We start from the raw sequence: 23,828 nt of genomic DNA, 5'->3' as shown, positions 1-23,828 counted from the left end.
GACGTACACCTCAATCCCATGCATTTAAATGAAGCACCTTGAAGAACGCTACCTATCACATAAAAATCGAAACAACTAGTGCAAGAAGTTGAGTCATTGATCAACAGATGTCACTTACTAAAGTGATAGAGTAATGTGTTAATTTAAGGTTTTCTAAACTGACTGGATTTCTTTTGTTCTTTGGTGTATCAAAGTTGCAACAGCTATTTTAAGAAGTTTGGACTTTTCTCCATAGATATTTCTATTAAAGAACTGATCTCAGGCACTCTGGTGCAGAGTGGAACAACTAGAAATTTAAAGAAATTTTGTGTTTATAGGTTTTCTGAACTGAATTGACTTTCACTTGTTTTTGATACTTCAAGGTTTGCAACACTTCCCACTCATTCCGCCAGCTTTGAAGTCTGGCCAATCAGAAATTTTGTGCATTTATTTTTCAGCCAATCAAACGCTTCTTGTACCTATTTTATCTGCCAATAAAGTGAGAGGGTGTGCTGGTTTTAGTCCAAAGCCTTCTCAAAACTTCCTCTCGGGTATAAAATCTGACGCTTTTTCGAGCTAACTTGTCTTATTGATCGTCGCGTTACTGAGTGTGTGTGTTAGAGAGGAGGCAGGGGCCTCATTCTTCAGCAGGTAGAACATCAGCTAAGGTAATGGCCACCATTTTTCTATCTCAGTAGTTATCTCCGCAATTTGACTCGAGGGGAAGGTTCCAATCTTTAACTATGTAACAGTCAATTTCCTAAAATGTAAACCTTCTTCCTTCTCATGTAAACGTTCAAGTAAGTCATTAGCACTTTAACTGAAAACCGGGGATAGAGAGTGCGTTACCCTCTTGAATTCCCCTTCAATTAGTCTTGAGGTAACTATGATTTCGTAACCATTTTCACTTGTATATTGTAACTTAACTTGTCCATCTAGTGTCCTCAGTAGTTTAGGATTAGCCTCTGCAATGTTGGGCCAATAGCCCAAGTGGGGATTTAATCTTTGATTTCAAGGAGCGCAAGTGTCTACCGCCATATATTTTGCTTTAGGGTCAGTAATTGAACCTGTTGATTTCCATAAAGGCCCAGTAGAATGGGTACTAGATGTGCCTGCATAAACTTAAAAGGTCATTGATATGGTCTTGTAAATTGTAGGTTGTGCCTAGAGAGGCCTGAAAGAGTAAAAGTTATCAAGCAAAGACGCTCTTATCTGAATTGTAAAAGTTAATGGTTGCCTTGAGTAGGCTGTAAGGGTTTGGGAGCATAGTCTCCTGGGTAGAACTGTGGAGCATTGAGGTTCTTTTCTTGTAATGTAATGGATATTTGTGTAATATTGAGTGGTGCCTTTGGAAGGCCGTAACTTGTAACCGCTGGAGCAAAGTGCTCTTCAAAATTGTGATTTAGAATTTCCCGTGAAACAAATTGGGAGATTCATTTCCTTGCCTATCTAACTAAACACAACATTAGTGATGTTGGGACCTTTGTAAATAATGAGCTTGAAGCTCAAATCGTAACTTACCAATTCTTGGTTTTTCTGCGTTTCTATTTTGTACAAAACTACCTCTGTACATGAAATCTTGCCGTTTGTTAAAATTTAATATCTGATAAGAAATATATTTTTAAACATACATACATACATACATACATACATACATACATACATACATACATACATACATACTGTACATTATCATTATAGACTGTTACGCCTTTCAGCGTTCAGTGAATTTACTAAACGTCGCCACAATCCTCGATTTGCAACTAGTGTTATGGCCTCATTTAGTTCTATACCTCTTATCTTTAATTCGTTAGAAACCGAGTCTAACCATCGTCGTCTTGGTCTACCTCTACTTCTCTTATCCTCCATAACAGAGTCCATTATTCTCCTAGGTAACCTATCCTCCTCCATTCGCCTCACATGACCCCACCAACGAAGCCGGTTTATGAGCACAGCTTCATCCATCGAGTTCATTCCTAAATTAGCCTTTATCTCCTAATTCTGAGTACCCTCCTACCATTGTTCCCACCTGTTTGTAGCAGCAATCATTCTCGCTACTTTCATGTCTTGTTACTTCTAACTTATGAATACGATACCCTGAGTCTACCCAGCTTTCGCTCCCATAAAGCAACATTGGTCTGAAAACAGACCGATGTAAAGATAGTTTCGTCTGGGAGCTGACTTCATTATTACACAATACTGTTGATCGCAACTGCGAGCTCACTGCATTAGCTTTACGACACCTTGATTCAATCTCACTTACTATATTACCATCCTGGGAGAACATACCACCTAAATACTTGAAATTATTGACCTGTTCTAGTTTTGTATCACCAATCTGACATTCAATTCTGTTGAATTTCTTACCTACTGACATCAATTTAGTCTTCGAGAGGCTAATTTTTATACCATGCACCTCTTTTCAAGTTCCAAGATACTAGACTGCAGGCTTTCGGCACAATCTGCCATTAAGACCAAGTCGTCTGCATAGGCCAGACTGCTTACTACATTTCCACCTAACTGAATCCCTCCCTGCCATTTTATATCTTTCAGTAGATGATCCATGTAAACTACGAACAGCAAAGGTGAAAGATTGCAGCCTTGTCTAAGCCCTGTACGTACCCTGAACCAAGAACTCATTCTACCATCAATTCTCACTGAAGCCCAATTTTTAATTTTAATTTTTTCTATTTTTAAAGTTTTAATTTAATCTTTGACTATCATAGATAGACCCATTCCAACCAGCACCTTCTTTCACCTCTGTGATCCACCAAAACCTTGGTAAAATTAACAATGACCTCCGACGATTCATTATATATGCACAACAAAATTCTCTTATACTAAACTACACAAAATTTCAGGCATTAATTATTGGATCATGAAAATTACTGAGCTGTTCAAACAATGTCGCAATTCCGCCTATCCTACTGAATGGTAACATTATTCCCTAAAGTAAAACGGTTAAAATTCTCTGCGTAATTATGAATGAAACACTTGATTGGTCTGATCATACAAAAGAAATACATAAAAAGATTTCTGGAGTGCTTCACCCTCTTAAATGGCAGAGGGATGTATTTCCATTTTATCTATAGGCCAAACTAATACAGACACTAATTCTCCTTATACTACCAGGCTGTCTCATGGCTGAAGTCTGATAAATGTCGGCAGCTACACACTTTAACGATGGTGTTTAGAGTGTTAGCTGAAAGTCAACCACTGTATATCTCTTCTAAATTCACATTTTTATCATCATTTCACAACATAAATACACGTTCTAGATCCTTTCTTTCTATTCCACTGCACCGCACAAATAAAATTAATAGATCATTTGTTGTGACTGGTGCCAGATTATGGAATTTCCTGTCAGCTCAGGTCAGAGAAACTAGCTCTTTATTACGATTTAAGGTCACCTGCCGAGACTACCTACTGAGGACACCTGACTGAATGGTTTAAGAATGAATGTGTGCGTGCCTGAGGATTAGTCACTCTTAAGGGTTTTTAATATCAATTAGTTTTAATATTAATTTAGTTAGTAATTTATTTAATTTTATTTTAAATTGTATTAATTTATGTAGTTTTAACTATTTTAAATATCTCAGTATTTTATTTAAGATTTTGATTAGTATGTGGGTGTTCGAGAGGGCCTCGAGCCCTAACTTCGCCACTGTAAAACTGTAAAAAGGGCACTAATAAAAAAATAAAATAAATAAATAAATAAATAAATAAATAAATAAATAAATAAATAAATAAATAAATAAGTAAATAAATAAATAAATAAATAAATCAATAAATATAGGTATAGATATTTTGTTAGTTGGTAAAGAAAAATACACGTCACAACATAAGCTAGGTGGGTTTTACCTTGTCCTATTATTTTCCCTCGCGGTTAGGGCCGCGCAGCTGTGAGCATGCATCCGAGAGATAGTGGATTTGAACCCCGCTGTCGGCAGCCCTGAAAATGGTTTCCCATTTTCACACCAAGCATATGCTGGGGGCTCTACCTTAAATAAGGCTCGAACCAGCTGCTTCCTTCCCACTCCTAGGCTTTTCCTATTCTACTGTCCCCATAAGACCTATCTGTGTCGGTGCGACATAAAGCAAATTGTTAATTAGTATTCCTCGCAAGCCTGGGATACAGAATATAGTAGTATAAAGTTACAGTTTTGGACACTAACATTCGTATGTATAATTTTTATTAAAGTGCCAGAAACCAACGAGATGGAGCTGTTGCCATTTCAACAACCTTTTAAGGGCCACCGACTCAAGCCGGGTTTTGACCCCGCGAACTTGGACTCAGAAGGATAGCGACTCAACCAACTGAGCCCCATGAAAAGGAGGCATTTGTGACTATTGTTATAAATAGATGCAGTTAGTATTTTTTTTTACAAAGGTTTTATGAGGAGCATTTATTAAGGCGTACATTTTCCAACTGTCCTAAATGCAAGAGACTGGACAGAAGAACTAGCTGGAAGCTAAAGAGCCTAGCAGGGGTGTCGCTTCCTTCTCTGTTCACTTTTCCAAACCAAACTCCATGGCATAACAGCCCCGAAGGGCCATCGCCTACCAAGCGACCGCTGTTCAGCCCAAAGACCTGCAGATTACGAGGTGTTATGTGGTCAGCATGACGAATCCTCTCTGCCATTATTTTTGGCTTTCTAGACCGGGGCCACCACCTCACTGTCAGATAGTGGGCTGAGTGTACCTCGAACCAGCCCTCAGATCCAGGGAAAACTCCCTGACGTGGCCGGGAATCGAACCTGAGGCCTCCAGTAAGAGGCAGACATGCTAACCCAACACCGCAGGGCCAGCTGTTTATTTTTAAATCTCCTTAATTTAGAATTTGATTTAAGGCATCCTGCATTTGATTCCCGGCACTGACAGAGTTAAGAAAGGCATAGGATGGGGAAGATAAAGCCTTGTTTGTGGGCGCAGTAGAGTTGGCCTTGAGTCTCCCATAATTGAAATGTCTACGACCTGGAAGGTAGTGGTTTACATTGTGTCGTTTTCTGTGTTTATAGTTGTTTTGTCGTATACTTATAGGTTAGTACACATGTTGTTTGTTTACGTTCATCAAATTGTTGCCATGTTATTCTATACCATGAATATTTTAAAGATTAACCAAGATAATCTCCGTTTAGGACAATTATGGCAGTCTTTAGGCTCGTATGAGTAAGAACTGTATCATCTCGTGACCATATTATTTGTGGCTAAACAGTCTAATCTGCTTACATATGATACCATCAATTTAGGTGAGGTGCTGCATTTGGACATTTGACTGGATATACTGGATTTATATAACAAAACTTAGAATATAATTAACTGGATGGTAGTTTTGTGGTAGAACCTTTATGATATTGTATAGATTATTTTAATGATCTGCATCTGATTTTCTTCTGTTACATCTTTTTTGCTATTTGCTTTACATCGCACCGACACAGATAGGTCTTATGGCGACGATGGGATAGGAAAGGCCAAGGAATTGGAAGGAAGCGGCCATGGCCTTAATTAAGGTACAGCCCCGGCATCTGCCTGGTGTGAAAATGGGAAACCGTGGAAAACCATCTTCAGGGCTGCCGACAGTGGGGCTCGAACCCACTATCTCCCGATTACTGGATACTGGCTGCACTTAAGCGACTGCAGCTATCGAGCTCGGTCTCTGTTACATTACCAATGTACAACCTCTGTGATATCATTATGGGGTACCTTCTATGACGGCTTTGTTGGTCGATTTCTGTACCACTGACGTTGAACAAATGACAATATATAAGCGTTATTATTATTCTGACACTTCACATCAGCTGTTTACTTTTGTGTTAGCAGTGGAAAGAACTATCTGACTCGGTAAGATCTATCATTCAAAAACAGCATTATTACAGATTAGCCACACACTCCAGAGCATGGTCGATTCTCAGGAAGTATCAAGCACTTCAAGTGCTGTGCCTACATTTATTGAATGCAAGGTATGTCACAGAAATTTTACAAAGAGGAGCATTAACATACACATAGCAAGAGCTCATGAGCCACTATCTCAGGACTCATCATTTGTAAAGAGTGAACAACTGCATATTCATTTTTTTTCTGCAAGCTGCTTTACGTCGCACCGACACAGATAGGTCTTCTGGCGACGATGGGATTGGAAAGGGCTAGGAATGGGAAGGAAGCGTCCGTGGCCTTAATTAAGGTACAGCCCCAGCATTTGTCTGGTGTGAAAATGGGAAACCATGGAAAATCATCTTCAGGGTTGCCAACAGTGGGGTTCAAACCCACTATCTCCCGAATATTGGATACTGGCTGCACTTAAGCGACTGAAGCTATCGAGCTTGGTGCACGTTAATTTAGGAATTCCTCAGGCATCTCAAACTCTCCATCCAAGTTTATCAGCTAGACACACTGTGAATTCTTTAAATCAGGCATCTGACAATAAAAATCATCAGTGTCCACACTGCGGATGTCATTACTCCAGTTCCCGTGGGGTCAAAATACACATCAGCAGAGCTCATCCTGATATTCACTGTCAAATTTTAGTTTCTAGAAATTGTCGAAACAATCGTTCAAGAAATTGACCCTCATGATAACACGGAAACTAACAATGTCAACACTTTACCACATGAATTTAAGCAGAAAATGATACAGTGGCGAAGTAGAATTTAAAAAAATTTGACAAACGAGCAATTTCACCATGAGATTAACATTTGGTGCGAGTTCTTGGCTTCTGCGATTGATCTGCTCCCTGGCCCCAAACATCCATCATGGAAATACTACCACTATAGGAAAAATAAACAAACCACAAACAACCAAAGGAAATATAAACAGACAACCAATCCTGAACGTGCAACAAAATGGGACCGAATAAAACACCGCGAAAAACACCAGCTTATCCAGTACCACTTTTACAATCAGCGCAGAAAGGCTATTAGATCGGTTTTAAATTCCAATGCTGAAAATTGCAAAATTCCTTCGGATGAAATATTCCATTATTTCTCTGAGATTCTCGGGCAACCTAATGACATGATTCGATACAAATACCCATCTCATACAAGTGAAATTGATAGGGAACAAATTGACATTTTTTTAATGACACTATAAGCCCAGATGAAATCAACTTTGCTATCAATCATATAGCCATGGACAAATCACCCGGTCCAGACCATGTCCTCATCAGAGTTATCAAAGACAGCATTGCAGTCGACATATCATCTCACATTGCCACACGTACGTTGAAAACTGGGGTTGTACTTTCTATCTTCAAAAAGGCCAGGACTGTTCTAATCAATAAAGGTGGAGATACACTCAATATTAAGAACTGTAGACCTATCACAATCTGTTCAGTTATAATAAGAATAATTGTCCGGGTCCTTGACAGGCGTCTTTGTGAACATGTTTTCTTAAACTCCAATCAATGAGGATTTACCAATGCCTCTGGAACGCATGTCAACACTGCGATACTCGATTCTCCTCTCCGTGAAGCCAAAAACAAACAAGCCAATCTGACTACTATATTCTTAGATATACGGAAAGCCTTTGACAACGTTGGTCATGCTCACTTAAATGAGACACTAAAGTCGTTACCAATTCCAACCAAACTTGCAAATTTAATCATGAATCTGCAAACAACCGAGCTCGATAGCTGCAGTCGCTTAAGTGCGGCCAGTATCCAGTAATCGGGAGATAGTGGGTTCGAACCCCACTGTCGGCAGCCCTGTAGATGGTTTTCTGTGGTTTCCCATTTTCACACCAGGCAAATGCTGGGGCTGTACCTTAATTAAGGCCAAGGCCGCTTCCTTCCACTTCCTAGGCCTTTCCTATCCCATCGTCACCGTAAGACCTATCTGAGTCGGTGCGACATAAAGCAAATAGCAAAAAAAATAGAATCTGCAAACAGGAAATGTCACACAAATTCAGATGCAGGGAAGCAAAACAAGACCTCTCTTGATAAGCAGGGGAGTTATGCAAGGTCCTCCTCACCGGGCGAGTTGGCCGTGCGGTTAGGAGCGCGCAGCTGTGAGCTCTCATCCGGGAGATAGTGAGTTTGAGCGCCACTGTCGGCAGCTCTGAAGATAGTTTTCCGTGGTTTCCCATTTTCACACCAGGCAAATGCTGGGGCTGTACCTTAATTAAGGCCATGGCCACTTTCTTCCCATTCCTAGGCCTTTCCTGTCCCATCGTCACCATAAGACCTATTTGTGTCGGTGCACCGTAAAACAACTAGCCAAAAAAAGAAAAGAAAAGTTCTCCTCTGTTGCCAATTCTGTTTAATCTCGCCATCACTCATATTCTGGATGAACTTAGCGAAACGTTGATATCTACCCAATATGGCTTTCAGTTGAGTCCATATCGTGAAGCTCTAACAGTATTAAGTTTTGCTGATGATGTAGTTATTCTTGGAAAAGATTCTGAGTCAGCTTTAGTACTTGCTCGTACGGCCATACAACAATTACAAGAAATTGGACTTGACATCCATATTGGAAAATGTAAAGGAATATGCATCAAACATGGTCACCTATCAGAATAAAAACTATTCACGGCAGATGAAAAACAGATACCATGTCTGAAGAAAGGAGAATCAATTTCTCCAATGAAATTACTTTCCAGTCCGTCAAGGTCCTAAATAAGCTCAAAAACACCCTAGAGCTCCTCATTTTTCACCACTTTTGCATTCCGATCAAAAATTTGTAAACATAAACACTTTAATCTGTCCCAGTTTGGTATATAAATTTCAGAGAGTACCATCACAAAAGATTCCAGTCAAATTTATGAATGACGCTGATATTATGGTTAGGGGAGCATTAAAGGAAATTTTGCAACTTCCCATAGATGTCCCGAATGATATGATATACGCTGAAATGAAATTTAAAAGTCTGGGTTTATTTTGTGTATCATAGGAAATATATCTGCAACATATTAATGCATGCAATATTTTGAACTCTTCCAATAACATTTTTTACACTCAACGAGACACTTATGTCAAGAAATCAGCACGAGCCTTGGCGCATTGAATGTAGTAGAAACAGAATCTATTTGAGACGAAAGGCATGGTTTTATAGATAAAAAGAAAGTTCGACTTGAATTGAGAAGAGGTTTTGACAACTGGATCAACGAGCATAAAGGCAAAGGTGTAGTCCTATTTAAACAGTATACTCCAGCGAATACATGGATTCATGATCATAAAGGATTGTCTTGCAGTGAATGGCGTGATGCAATAAAAATGAACGCCAATGTTTCTGTTGTGCGTACTGTACCTGGCAGATCCCAGGGCAATAGCCTCTGTCGGCGTTGCCACGGAGAATTCGAAACTCTTGCACATGTCCTGGGAGCCTGTCCACATGGTGAATTACTATGCACCTCATGCCATACTGTAGCCAGATTAATGATAGCTAATGCTTTGAGAAGACAAGGTTATAATGTCTATGAAGAAGTACAGGGCCTCTCCAAAAGAGGAAGCAACCGACACATTGACATTATTGCTTTTAAGCCAATCTGTTCTGAAGGTTTCATCATTGATCCGACAATTAGATTTGAGACCAACGAAAACCAGCCGGCAGAGGTCGATGCGGAAAAAAGAATAATTTATGAAGAAACGGTGGACTTCTATAAGCGAAAGTATAAGCTCTCATCCATCTCTGTAACCGGCTTGATGTTCGGTGCTCGAGGAACCATACCTACATTTTTTGTCAACTTCTGCAATACCTTTGGGCTGAATAGAGATTTCATCTATAACATTGCGATTACCACACTAAAAAAGTCCATCATGACCATGATCTTCAAGAACCATGCTTGCGGACCTCAAATAAATGTTTGACGTGCCTCACTCGATTGCTTACCCTTAACATCATATGAACACATTATCTACTGTATCTATATCTATTATTGTTGTTAAGGTACTCTTTGTCCATGGGCAACCTGCAACTGTTGCAAGAAGATAGAATAATAATAATAATAATAATAATAATAATAATAATAATAATAATAATAATAATAATAATAATAATAATAATAATAATAATAAAATAAAAGTTTAAAATGTGCTTTCAGAAAGGTGCTATGAAAACAAGACATAATTAACCTTAAAGAATTCAGAGTAATTGATGGTAACAGAAATGGAGGGTAGTCTACAAATTAAACTAACACTGTAAGTCTTCCACATGACAACTTCCTTATTTCAGTTATTATTGAACAGATTCAGGTGGCATTTTCTCAACAAAATCAAGATATACAGGATTAACCAGAACTCCACTGACAAACTTTAGGAGGTTTTTCAGGGATACCTTCTGAGTATATCGGTATAAGGGATCCGTGGTCTCTGGTGGCCACTTACAGAGTAATAATTTAATTATGATTTATTCTGTTTGTTACCCCAATCACCTTAGTTTCTGTAAAAATACCTTCACAACAGTGATAAACCCTGTAATATGAAATAACCAAAATGAACAACACAAAACACAGAGTAATGCTGTAACCCTTAGATGAAACATGAAGACTTTTATCACAGTGTGGTCAATCTGTTTTATTGGTATACTGTATAGTACAGTATGTAACATATGCAGAACTGTTCCCTTACAAGTACTGTTCAATGCAATACAGATATAACGTTCATTGGGGCAACAAACCAAATGAAATGCAATTACACTGTAATGAGCCACAGGAGATCACGGGTCCCTTATAGGTATTTCTGAACAACCTCTGAAAGTTTAACTTTAATTTAAAAGAAGATTCACCAGGCGAGTTAGTCGTGCGGTTAGGGGCGCGCAGCTGTGAGCTTGCATCCGGGAGATAGTGGGTTCGAATCCCTCTGTCGGCAGCCCTGAAGATGGTTTTCCATGGTTTCCGATTTCCACACCAGGCAAATGCTGGGGGTGTACCTTAATTAAGGCCATGACCGCTTACTTCCAACTCCTAGCCCTTTCCTATCCCATCGTCGCCATACGATCTATCTGTGTCAGTACAGCGTAAAGCTACTAGAAAAAAAAAAAAAAAAAAAAAAAAAAAAATCTACCTTCCAATACTTAATTTATTGGCAAAAAAAATAATTAATAATTCTACCTTCCAATACTTAATTTATTGGCCAATCTATGAATCTAGAAGTGTCTGTATGTCCACTCAGCCAGCAGACAGCACACGTAAAGTGAACACAGTAGGACCAACGGAGAGACTCCTTAGCTACATTTTATTATTAAAGATAACACTACAGTCAAACCTAACTTCAACTACGATTACAAAGTGTTTTTACCCTGGTCCACATAGAAACTTAAATTCCATCAGAACTCTAGTTAAATAGAACCAACTCTATATTCAAACGTTTTACCTCAATTACAATGTCTCATCAGTGGGCATAATTCTTCACAGACTTAAACACAATTATGCTTTTTTTTTAAATGTGCTTTCTCAACTCTTTATCAGTATAGAACATAAACCTTTTTGATCAAATTTTACATCTTTTAATTTTTTATGTCAATTTTCATAATGTACGCTTTCCTTAGCTGAAGATGTCCTGCAAAATGGGAACAAAATATGTTCTATTATAATTAGAAGATAAGACATTAAGCTAAACTTATGTATATATTTGTAGATTAGCTAATACATTAAGTTTTAGAAGGTGGATTCTTCTTTAAAACCCAAGTTGAGTCAATATCAATATGGAATTCTATAATGATATTCATATATTGTCTCTGAAAGTTTGTTAGTGGACTTCAAGTTCAGCCTGTGTAACTATACAGTGTGTGAACAATAAGCATTTAACACTACTCACTCATCTATTCCTTTAAGAGGAATCCCAGAGTTGAAAGGCATACATATATATAGCAGTAAATGAAGTTCTCAGCTATTAATTGAGGCGTCTAGCATCAAAACCGGCCAAGTCACTCAAGGCATATTTTTCAATATGGTTGAAAAACCTGTAGAGACAAAGCAATGATGGTCAGAAAAGATTTTTTTTCACAGTTATATCCTTAATGGTTTAATATTTAAGTTCCACTGTTTTGAGAAATCTAACTCATAATTAACCCATCTTTTTTGTTAATTTAAATTTTGACTTGGGCGTTTTTGTTGCAATTTTGTACAATTTCAGTCTGTTTTTGTAAAACTGTATTCTTTTTAAATTCCAAACGCTTGTGAAAAACGGCAATTAAGTGAAAATAAATTGACATTTTAATTACTTTTCTTTATTGCAATTTAAAAAAAGCATTTCAGCATAAATGAGATAATAATAAACAAAGAAGAACATCATAAAGCTGAGGAGAATACAAAATAGGATTTCTCTCACTAAAAGTTTATAGTTTACTTAGATCTTGAACACAGTAAAATAAAATGATCGTCAATAATAGTCACTTATGTTAATAGAATCATTATTAAGATAAGTACTGTTCAAACATACTAAGTAATATTGTTGTTGAAAGTCTTCAATTTGCTCTCATTTATAATACAATATCAGGCATTTCTCGTGGACTACTGATGCAGACTTCAGAGACGGTGTTGGAACTCTCATGACCAACGAAAGCTGTTTCACTTGCTAATATTACAGTTTTATAAAACTGCAGTGCTGGAAGATTTCTGACGCTATATTATTATTATTATTGCTATGGTTTTTAATGTGAGTTAGAACACGCACTCACACAAACATGCATAGTTAGATAATCTTATTTTCTTCTCAAATGTGCTCATTTGAATTCTTTTTTAATCTGGAAAAATGAAACATAGAAACCCATATTTTAGGTTTGACAGTTCTGCGAAGCTAATTTCTGAAAAGACATCAACCTAAAATCAACCTAACTGCTTCAAGAATCGAACGAGAAACTTCGATAATCTGTAGTAAAATAAAATGAAATATTATTCTTACCGCTCTCGTTTTCGTTGTTGTGATTTCCACTGTGACGTATCTCTTGTTCTCTTTCTGGGGGTTTCATTTATTGATGTTTCCATTATGTGGCACAAGGTATGAAAGTAAATTTTTCAGTTCACCACCCGGAACAATATCCATGTTACAGCACACAATAATGACAAAATACGAGCACACTGGAAATAGGATTGCTTTGGCGCCAATTACGGTAAGAAGCCCACGAATACGTAAATCAGTGTTGCAAACGAACAAAAGACAAAATATTATGACTTCAAAGAATATACATTACAAGGAACGATTTTGCCTACTGATATTATCACATTGTTGCTTAATGTAACAACACAAGGTTCCAGACAATAATGCTACATCATAAAGATTGTCGCTCGTTCCTTGACTTGGCCGGTTTTGAATTCACTGGCTGCATGACTTGGCCGATTCTGTTGCACGACCGAGAATTCAGTGCTCTATAACATGAAGACATGGACGATTTTAAAGCATATTCTTGTTTCACCTGATAGTGCTATACTTCTACTTCAAATTGATAACCTTAACTCATTTTCGTAAATTTTGTGACTTGGCCGGTTTTGATACTAGACTCCTCAATTACCCCAAGAAGGTCTCTACAAGAACATATAGAAGTAATGTAAGGCTGATATTACCATGCAAAATGATTAAAAATAACAAACACAGTTTCATTTTAACTAGTTTAGTACAGTAACTACTTAGGTATACCTGTAGAAAGTATACACAGTTTACTTCAATGACTGCTAACATAGTCAAAAAATGACCATTAAGGAGCTTCAGTAAAAACATTGAACTACATTGAATAAAATGAGGTATTAAAAATTGAAGGTCTTCCTTCCATTCACCCAAATTCTAATTTGATTTTCAATTTTCAACAATCACAGCCTAGAACACTTCCTTTCCATTATACTTTCCATTACTGTTTATAATGAAAGAATATACAACTAAGTAATAATTATATATGTAAAAACTTGAGCATTAATATTGCATATCCTGACAATAACTTTAAATCTTACAATCCATAAGTAACATACTATATTTATGAAAACTGGGCTGGGTATTAGGCCATTACATCGTGAGAAAATTGCTGCATTCTCACAAGTAACATTTTATTTTAATTTTCACATCAACTCAGAAGGGCAAACCAATAAAAAGTGTGCTTATATAGGTAGCATTGAACTTAAATTTTTATTTACTACAGAAGGAAGGAGAATATGGATAACAACTGCACTCTTATTGATAAAGAGATACTATACAATACATAAATATTAACATGTATCCTGTTATTGTTTTACTCTCCAAGTTTCACAGACATTCACTATTTCATTATGAGTGTTAGATGCTTATGTTGTAAAGAGAGCTTTATATAGCATTCCCAAGTAGTATTCACAGATTGCAGACATGCCATTATTTCTTGAACCATTGCATTTTATCTTTCAGTCATAACACCAATCCTGTAGATTAAATTCAATATAAGTTTAGTGTTAAATGAACACAACTGCACATAGGACACTATCCAGCTAACATACAGATTCCACAGATCATGAATACTATTATAAATTTCCGAACATTCCATCTGAAGCTCTTACAAAGAAAATTATTAAGAACTGTGAAACATAATATTTTATCTTTCAATATTTTAGGAATGTAAACTATATTCCTTAGCTTTCCAAAGAAAAATAACTAAAACTATGGGAGTTTTAAAAAAATGTTGAAAGTCACGGTTTTAAAAAGGAATTTACAGTCCTATCGTAGATCTTCAAAGATGAGAAAAATTAGCTTTATTTGGTTTTAAATACTTTTCCCTTTTCCTTCCTTCTCATATTCAATATGGACTCAAAACAGATATTATATTAACATTGTAAAATTTATATTTCACCGAAGTAACAAAATGAAGACTCATATACAAAGAGATTGAGTGTATTTTGTACCGTATGCATTCTGCACATTCTAAACGCTGTGCATGTATATCTGTTTAGCTGATAAGCAACTTGAACACTCAGACATTTCCCAAGTAACTATAAAATTTTGAAGTGGCTGAAGATTATTGCCTGAACCTCCTTCATTGTGACTGGAGTATTTGCAAATCATGAACTACATAGTAATTTAAAAATGAAATCAAGTGCTGTGAACTTGATTAAACATACTGAAGCAGTTAGCTGCAACATTTTTCATGGCTCACTTACTTTCACGATACAAGTTTTAAATGATTCACACATTAGTCAGTATTAAAAAAAAAAAAAAAAATTGCACTCATATTATGTAAATGAAGTAATTTTGGTACCACTGTGTATCACTTTCATTGTCTTAGTGATTTATTCTATTTCTGGCCCAAGACCTATGAAATTAATTACTTAAAAATGATTTGCAGAAGTACTCCATTTTTTAATGTTACCAGTGTTTTTTTATTTATAATTTTTATCTGTAAAATGTAACATAAAAATATATAGATATATCTATTCCATAAATCAGATCTGATGTAGTAACTAGGCATAATTATTATTTTGCAACTTAACTATGCCATTATGCTTTTAATATAGTTTTATGCACATTCTAAACAGTATTTTAATATTATAAATACTTATAATGTACCTTTTTAAAATAACTTTTGGAGTTTATATTTTTCATTTAATAAAAGTTGTTTTTCACTAAAAATTATTTAAATATATTCTTTTACAGTAAACATAAAAAAAACTCTTTTATGGCAATTTTTTTTACTATGTAATATGCAGAATTTCTCCTTTCAAAGAATACAATGCATGAAATAAAATTCATTTATATATAATGTGTATGTATATATATATATATGTATATATACAATAAAATAACAATACAAAGTTTCAATAGGATGACTATATACAAATAAGATCATGTGTCTTAAGTTAGATATTCTATATGACACCATCTACTGACAACATTCTTCCATAAAGACTAGCACACAAGGTAAGTCATGGTTCCAAAAATTGTTTAAGTTACTCAAACTTCATGGAAAGCAAGAACCATATGATAAAAGAAATATACAGCAAAGTGTATTTCTTTGAACTGACTACCCCACCTTGACAGTTCAAACACATGCATGAGATGTGATCATTTTAGTAGGTCAGGTACAAGTAAGTTCTTCAAAAATCACATTATGAACAACAGTTTTAAAATACCTAAAAGAAAAAATATCTTTTTGTATAAAATGTTAAAACAAACAAACCTTATAAAATTATATTACCTGTGCTGTATCTAGGGAATTAGTCATATTTACACTATGTATATACAAACATGGACTTTTCTCATCTATCTTGAATATTCTAGGTTCATTACATAATACAGCTTTACATCCCCAGTATATACAAATATACAGTTATTTAAAAAAACAAAAGGAGAATCTCTTAATGAATATTGTAGACTAAAAACCATTAAAATAATAAATATCTGGTTTCCCAAATATCATACACGTGCTTACTTACTGTCACCAGTAACAGCGAAACTAAACACCATGTTGGGAGATCATGACACTTTGGTCAGTAACTGTACAACAGTAATTTTTTTTTTTAAACAGTTCTGTCCGATAATGGTACTGGCACTGGTACTCCTACAGCTACTGGTACTGGTCCCTTGTTGTCAGGAGTTTGTGGTGTGGGTACACTATCGGTTGAATTGTTTCTCTGGGGAGAAAGGAGTTCTTGTCTGTCCCTTTCACGCTCACGACCAGGTCTAAATGCTTCTAACAAAGCTTCCACACGTTCTTCTGTAGGCCCCCACCTTTGATACCCAGCATTGTTTTGTAGCCACACTACTAGTGTTCCATGAGCTGATCTCACATTCAGTTCACTCCTGTGATGGACAAAAAAAAAAGAAATTAAAAAAATATAAATATATTATGTCAATTCAGAATCAAACTGCACTGGATGTTGCCAAATTTCTTTCATAATCTGTTAACAGAGTCAAAGAGTCTGAATATTAAATTGGATCATTTTTATTTTGGCCAAGCTGTGATATCTCTGCAGAGGAAACAACAGAAAATTGAAACAAAACATAAAGGAAGAAAGAGGTAATGAGAAATACTACTGTTTGATAATGTAAATAACTATCTGGTTTCATTTTGATGGTAGTGAATATACCTAGAGATATTTAATTATTCCTATCATCAACTTCCTTCTAAGTATTGGGCCAAGTGACCCATTACAGTCTTGCATTTTCTCTCCATTGTTTCCCTGGACATCTTATAGATCTGTTGTCCCCTTGGTTGGTAGTGTAGGGCCTCCTCTGGCAGTGTTCCAGATTTGATCCTTTGAATGTGATGTTTCTAGATTTTTGGTAATAAAAGATGTAATTGATTATTGGTTTCACATCCAATTACTTAAGCACATCATTTCCTTCATGATCCCATCTTTATAGCCTGCTGTTCGGCACATAAACATCATTTCATGTGCTGTAATTCTGGAAATCAGTCTTATATCAGCTAGTGACAAGTGCAGACGTGTGGAGAGAGGAGTGCGGTGAGACATGGTGGGAGTGGAACAATACCGGGCGGCTATCGGGAGCTGGCAGAGGAGGTGGAAGTTAACTACGGGGAAGATGGCAAGTAATGATGGAAAGGGGAAGTTTAGAGAGATACTTCTGGAGGTGGTGGTGATAGCGGTGCTGTTGGTGATGGAGGTGGGTGGAACTGAACCCCGGCCTGAACGGCAACTTGAATTGGGAAGATACAGAGCGAATTCGGGAGATGATGGAGGAGAAAAACAATACAGAAAAGGTAATGGAGAAGCTGGAGGAATTGAGCAAGGGACAAGAATAACTCAGAGATTGGGTGAAAAGGATTAAGGCAGAGGAAGAGACCAAGACAGGCAAACTTGAGAAAGAGAAAAAGTAACAAGTCTTGAAGAGGAAGTTGTGCTATTAAAGAGAGAGGTGGTGGGCTCAAGCCAGGAGGGGATGAAATGCCTTTTCATATATGGAGTGCAGGAAGAGGGGGCAGAATCGAAGATAGACATTATGTATAAAGTAGTGGACATTATTCAAAACAAAATGAAAATAAACTTCAGTGAGGTGGATATAGACAAAGTGGCAAGAGTAGGGAAAGTGAAGGGCAGGAGGCCGATACAAGTGCAACTGATTTCTACAATAATGACAGACATAATAGTAAGAAATGCAAGCAACCTACAAGGAATGAAAATCTGGATTAAGAGAAACATGGGGAGAGAAGGCAGTGAGATCCTAAGAATCCTAAAGAGACATCAAGGGCGAGCAAGAGCACAGGGGCTGAAAGCATATATTAATGGGCAACGGCTCTGGGTGTCCAACGGAAATTGGAGACGTTCCTGGACTGTAGCGGAGCTGAAAGTTATGGAAGAGAACCTGAAAGAAGAGGACCTGGGTTCAAGACAAGACGGAAGACAGGCGACAGACCAAGAGGAAAGAGGAACTGAGACTAGAAGTGAATCCAATGAAAGGGTAAGTGGACAGTGTAGCATCGAACCAAATACAAGGTCCCAGGAGGTAGGAGGGGTGGGCGACACCCAGGAAAAATCTATTACAGAACAAAGGGGGAATGGGCACAATAAGGAAGGAAGTGGATCGAAGGACGATAAAAATGGGAGGGACATGATGTTGAAGGGAAGAAGCAGGAGTTCAAAAGATCTGTGGGGTAAGAAAAATAAGGATATGGAAGGAAAAGATAAGAATGCCCTAAATCGTCAAGATATGAAGGAGTGGAGGCAGCTGGAGAAAGGCTAATGATGACGAGAAGCAAAAACACTTCTACTGCAAGGCAGCAGTTCCTGTTCTATTTACCCAGAGGTAGGAGGGTTGCCCCTTCCACCAGTTCCAGCATTCTGAAGTCCCTCTTCACTGCTTTCACTGCTGTTGAGGTCTTCACCGTAACCTTGGCAAGGGACCCTTACATGGGGCTACCGGTCGGGTCAGCTGGACCAAGGTTTTTCAAAGAGGTGTAACTTGTCTATTGCTCCCCCTTTGTCCTGACTTGTGACAGGCACAGCCTGGCTTCCCAAACATTGGGCCCAGGTTGGTGGGGTTTGGGTGGACTCAGGATATCTTATTCATAAGTTAAAAGTAACAGACATGAAAGTAGTGAGAATTATTGCTGGTACAAACAGGTGGGAACAATGACAGAAGGGTACTCAGAATGAGGAGAAGGCGAAGTTAGGAAATGAACTAGATGGATGAAGTTGTGCGCATAAACCAGCTTTAGTTGTGGGGTCATGTGAGGTGAGTGGAGGAGGATAGGTTACCTAGGAGAATAATGGACTCTGTTATGGAGGGTAAGAGAAGTTTTTTTATTTTTTTAATTTTACATCGCACCGACACAGATAGGTCTTATGGCAACGATGGGACAGGAAAGGCCTAGGGATGGGAAGGAAGCGGCCATGGCCTTAATTAAGGTACAGCCCCAGCATTTGCCTAGTGTGAAAATGGTAAACCACGGAAAACCATCTTCATGACTGCCAACAGTGGGGTTCGAACGGTAAGAGAAGTACAGGGAGACCAAGACGATGATGGTTAGATTCAGTATCTAATGATTTAAAGGTAAGAGGTATAGAACTAATAATGAGGCCACAGCACTAGTTGCAAATGGAGGATTGTGGCGACGTTTATTAAATTCACAGAGGCTTGCAGACTGAACACTGAAAGGCATAACTGTCTATAATGATGTATGTATGTATGTATGTATGTATGTATGGTTAATTGATGAGGTTCAGAGAGTGGGAAAAGTAAAAGGGAAAGGGGGTAGGCCAATTAAACTTACGTTAACATCTACCCTGATGGCAGATATTGTTCTATGGAATGCAGGGAACATAAAAGAACAGAAGGTATGGATGAAACAGGATATAGGCAGTGAAACTAGCTGAGATTTTAAAGTACTAAGACATATGGGCAGAGCAAGGCAACAAGGGCTGAGAGCGTACATTAGAGGTCAACAGCTGGTGGTTGGGAACAGTAAATGGTCAAGAGAGTGGTCAGTAGATAAGCTGAAGGAAATGGACAAAAACTATCAACAGACTGAAATACAAGTGGCAGCGGAAGGTGAAAGGAGAGACGAGAGGGGACCGGCTTGTGATGATGGGGCAAAGGCTGAAGGTGATGAGGGGAGTAAAGTCCAGTGCAGTGTAAGAAGAGACAGTATAGAAGACCAGGAGGATGAGGAAGTAGCTGATCAACGAGCGGCGACAGGAGGGGCAGCAGAGCGACACCAGGAAGTGCTGTGCTGGAGGGGAAAGAGAGAAGAGGAAGAGAGGCAATGAGTACGGGTAGAAGTTTAAGTATAAAGGATCTGTGGAGGAAGAAAATCAAAGGTCAGAAGCAGAGGGAGTAAAAGAGTAGGTAAAGATGTCCAAAAAGGTAGAGAGCAATGAGGAAAGAGAAGGAATAAGAACTAGAAGCAAAACGACTAATACAGTGGATGGAAATAAAAAAGGTAGAAAAAGAGGGGACAATAGAGGGGAGCAGATAGCTAGGGTGGAAGACAGGCTTTGTAAACATTGAAGGGGTTGTAAATAAATTGGGCAATGAAGCAGTAAGTAAGATGATGAAGAGTTTCGATATAGTTTCAATTAGATTTTAATGTTATAGTGGCCCTCCTTGAGACATGGCTCGATGAAGGAAAAAAATTAACATGGAAGGGATTCGTGGTAAGGAATACTACGAAAAAGAAAAGGGGTGGAGGGGTAGGAATCCAGGGGGTATATCATTATTAGTAAAGGAAGAGATAAGCAACAGAATTGTAGAAATAGATAATGATATGGAAGAGGTGATACGGGTTAGGCTTAGGATGGAGGGAGGAGAGATGAAGGAGGCGTGTTTGCGTTCGATATATGTGAATGTATATTTTTTGGAAGGGTTGACGGAGGAAATAAATATGATTAGCGAAAACTACGAAGAGGATGGATTAATTTTGTTACGGGACTGAAACGCAAGAATAAGGAGCTCCACGCAGCATATAGAAAAGAGGGGACGGGATTAAAGACGGGGAGGGAGGAGTGAAGATACAGGGAGAAACACTACGGGCAGAAGTTGCTAGAACTATACAAGGAAGGCAACTTGTACATTCTGAATGGTTGGTGAAAGGAAGATAGGGAAGGTGAAATGACATATATTGCAAAAGAGGGAGGAAGTTTTATAGATATGGTAATTAGTTTGGAATATATGTTAGATAGAATAACCAAGATTGAGGTTGTTGATTGGGTGAAATCACACCATTCCCCAGTATATGTAATTGTGAACAGGAAAGTAGAGGAGAGGGGATTAGGAAGAGGCGGGAAGGAGAAAGGTCGAAGAGTTCTGAAGTATATATGGACAGAGGAGGGCAAATCAAAGTTAAATAACTACCTTGAAGATGCAGAATTTCAGATTATTAGGATAGCGCTCGATGTAGCATTAGAGTTTAACAATACTGATAAGGCTTTAGTTACTGGAATATCCTATTAGCAGAGTTGCAGTTGAAAAAGCATGTATAAGGCTTATTAGAGAAGTCGGAGAGGGTTGGTATAGGTTGTGGAAAAAATTTAAATGTTAGTAGAGAGAAAAAAGGCATGGCAAAAGGTGCAAATGGAAGCAATAAACAGGGAGTGTAAGGACAGGGAAGCAGAAAAGGTGTGGGCGAGAGTAAATAAAATTAATAGGGGTGCGAGTAGAGCTTCAAAGTCAAAAATTGAGTATGGAACATGGGTGAAAGTATTTCCAGAAACTAATAGGAGAGAAGGAAGGGTGGGAATGGGCAGAAGGAGGATATAAGGTTGGAAGTGGGTTAAAGGAAGTAGCAAAACACAGATGAGGGAAAGTATGGTTAAATTTATAAATAAGGTCTTCAAAGGGGCAAAATTTCCAAAAGAATGGCAGAAAGGAATCATATGTCCTATTTATAAAAATAAAGGAGAGAGGACCAACCCCAGCAACTATAGAGGTATAACCTTGCTGGACTCTCTGAGGACACGAGTATTTTAGCTAACAGGCTGCGGAAGTGGGTGGAAGATTACTCTATTTTATTGATATTCCAGAGTGGCTTCAGAAAAGGGAGGAGGACAATAGATAATTATATAATTTATATATTTTATAAATAAATTTTATAAATTATACAATCATAGATAAATACGCAAGAAAAGAAGGTAGCAAAGTGCTTAAAGCAGCTATAGACTTTCAAAAGGCATTCGATATAGTAAGCAGGGAGGCTTTGTTTGAAAGACTGGGGAGGGTAGGAACTGGAGAAGAGAGGAAAAGAGCGATCAAAGGCATATAAAAAAGGCACTGGGGTAGAGGATGGGGTGGTTAGTGGATTGACTGAATTGAAAGTTCTGAAACAAGGATGTAAATTGTTGCCAATTCTTTTGCTGTTGTTTATTAATGACTTATTAGGTGGCCACAGGGAGGGAAAATAGGCTTGTCCAGTTGAAGGGGTATAAGAAATCCCAGGGTTGATTTTTGCCAATGATGTATTATTGTTGATATTGACAGCTGGGGGCTCCGCAAAGGAGTTTGAATGAGGTTTGTAGTTTTGCAAAGAAATGGTCATTGAAGATTAACAGTAGCAAGACAAAGGTGATGGTTTGTAGGAAAGGTAACAAAAGGAAAACTAGGAAGAAATGGATAATAAATGGGGAGGAAATAGAGGTGGTAGATAAGCTGGAGTATCTGGGCCTGATGAGAAGTAGAAATGGTAGTTGGTTAGAACAAATGAAATGAAATGGCAATTGGCTTTTAGTGCCGGGAGTGTCCGAGGACATGTTCGGCTCGCCAGGTGCAGGTCTTTTGATTTGACGCCCGTAGGTGATATGCGTGTCGTGATGAAGATGAAATGATGATGAAGACGACACATACACCCAGCCCCCGTGCCAGCGAAATTAAGCAAATATGGTTAAAATTCCTGACCCTGCTGGGAATCGAACCCGGGACCCCTATGACCATAGGCCAGCACGCTAACCACGTAGCCATGGAGCCGGACAGTTAGAACAAATTAGGCAAGCCAAATGGAAAGGTTCACCAGTGGTCTCATTAATAAGGATATTGGAAAATACATTTCGGGGCATAGATTATGGTATATAAAGAATGGTGTTTAATGCAGTGGTGAAGAGTAGAATGCTGAAAGGGGCAAAGATTTGGGGTGTGGCAGTGAAACAGATGGGGAGTAAGTTCAGCAAGATTGTTATGGAGCTACCGTTTTGCTCTGCTAGCGCAGGCACAAGTGTTATGTGTAAAGAGTTTATCAAGATTTTGAAAAGGATGCTTAGTTACTGGTATAGATTGAGAAAAGGTGAAGGGGACCTAATTCTGCAGTCGGCTTACCAGTATCAAAAAATGAGCAATTATGGTGATTATTGGCTAGATAAGGCTGGGCTTAGGAGACTATTATGATACAGAACGGGAGAGGAGAAGTGGTGTATAAAGGAGATATGTGATAAAGAGGGCAAGAAACATTGTAAAACTGTGTGAGCAGGTTGGAGAGAACAGGCTTAATATGGTGGATGTTAGAAATAAATACAGTATGAATAGGGGATGGACTAAGAGCCTCCGTGGCTCAGACAGCAGCACGTTGGCCTCTCACCTCTGGATAGCGTGGTTCAAATCCCGATCGCTCCATGTGAGATTTGTGCTGGACAAAGCGGAGGCAGGGCAGGATTTTCTCCGGGTACTCCGGTTTTCCCTGTTATATTTCATTCCACCAACATTCTCCATTATCATTTCATAGCATTCATAGCATTAATAAATCACTTTGGGAGTGGCGACCCCATTGTACTAATAGCCTATATATGGTTCATTCATTACATCCCTGACCCAGCCAAAGACTGGAAAGCAGGTTGTAGGTTTTCATTATCAGGGGCTGGACTAAGTTAAATGATAATACGGTTTGTATATTATGTGGTGATAAAAGAGAGGATTTTCATTTACTGACAGTGTGCAAAGAAAATGTATGAAGAGAAATGTATATTTATGAAAGAGAAGCAGTTGGAAGTGATATCTCAACAGTGTAATGTTTTAAAAGCGGTTAGTG

At 38.0% G+C, this 23,828-nt stretch overlaps 1 protein-coding gene across 1 annotated transcript in view; it reads right to left on the bottom strand.

Moving 5' to 3' along the window:
* Nucleotides 1-13,025: 13,025 nt before the first annotated feature.
* Pcif1 (Phosphorylated CTD-interacting factor 1) overlaps nt 13,026-23,828 on the bottom strand; it is a 381,962-nt gene continuing 371,159 nt past the window's right edge. The window contains exon 12 of the mRNA XM_067145685.2: nt 13,026-16,660. Within this exon, the coding sequence (XP_067001786.2) occupies nt 16,378-16,660 (283 nt within the window). The 3' untranslated portion in view covers nt 13,026-16,377. The remainder of the gene's footprint in view (nt 16,661-23,828) is intronic.

Source organism: Anabrus simplex, chromosome 4 (assembly GCF_040414725.1).
Source record: "Anabrus simplex isolate iqAnaSimp1 chromosome 4, ASM4041472v1, whole genome shotgun sequence".
In the NCBI taxonomy this organism is placed as follows: domain Eukaryota; kingdom Metazoa; phylum Arthropoda; class Insecta; order Orthoptera; family Tettigoniidae; genus Anabrus; species Anabrus simplex.
Note: the sequence above shows the minus strand (reverse complement) of the source record. Positions and strands in the feature narration are given on the sequence as shown.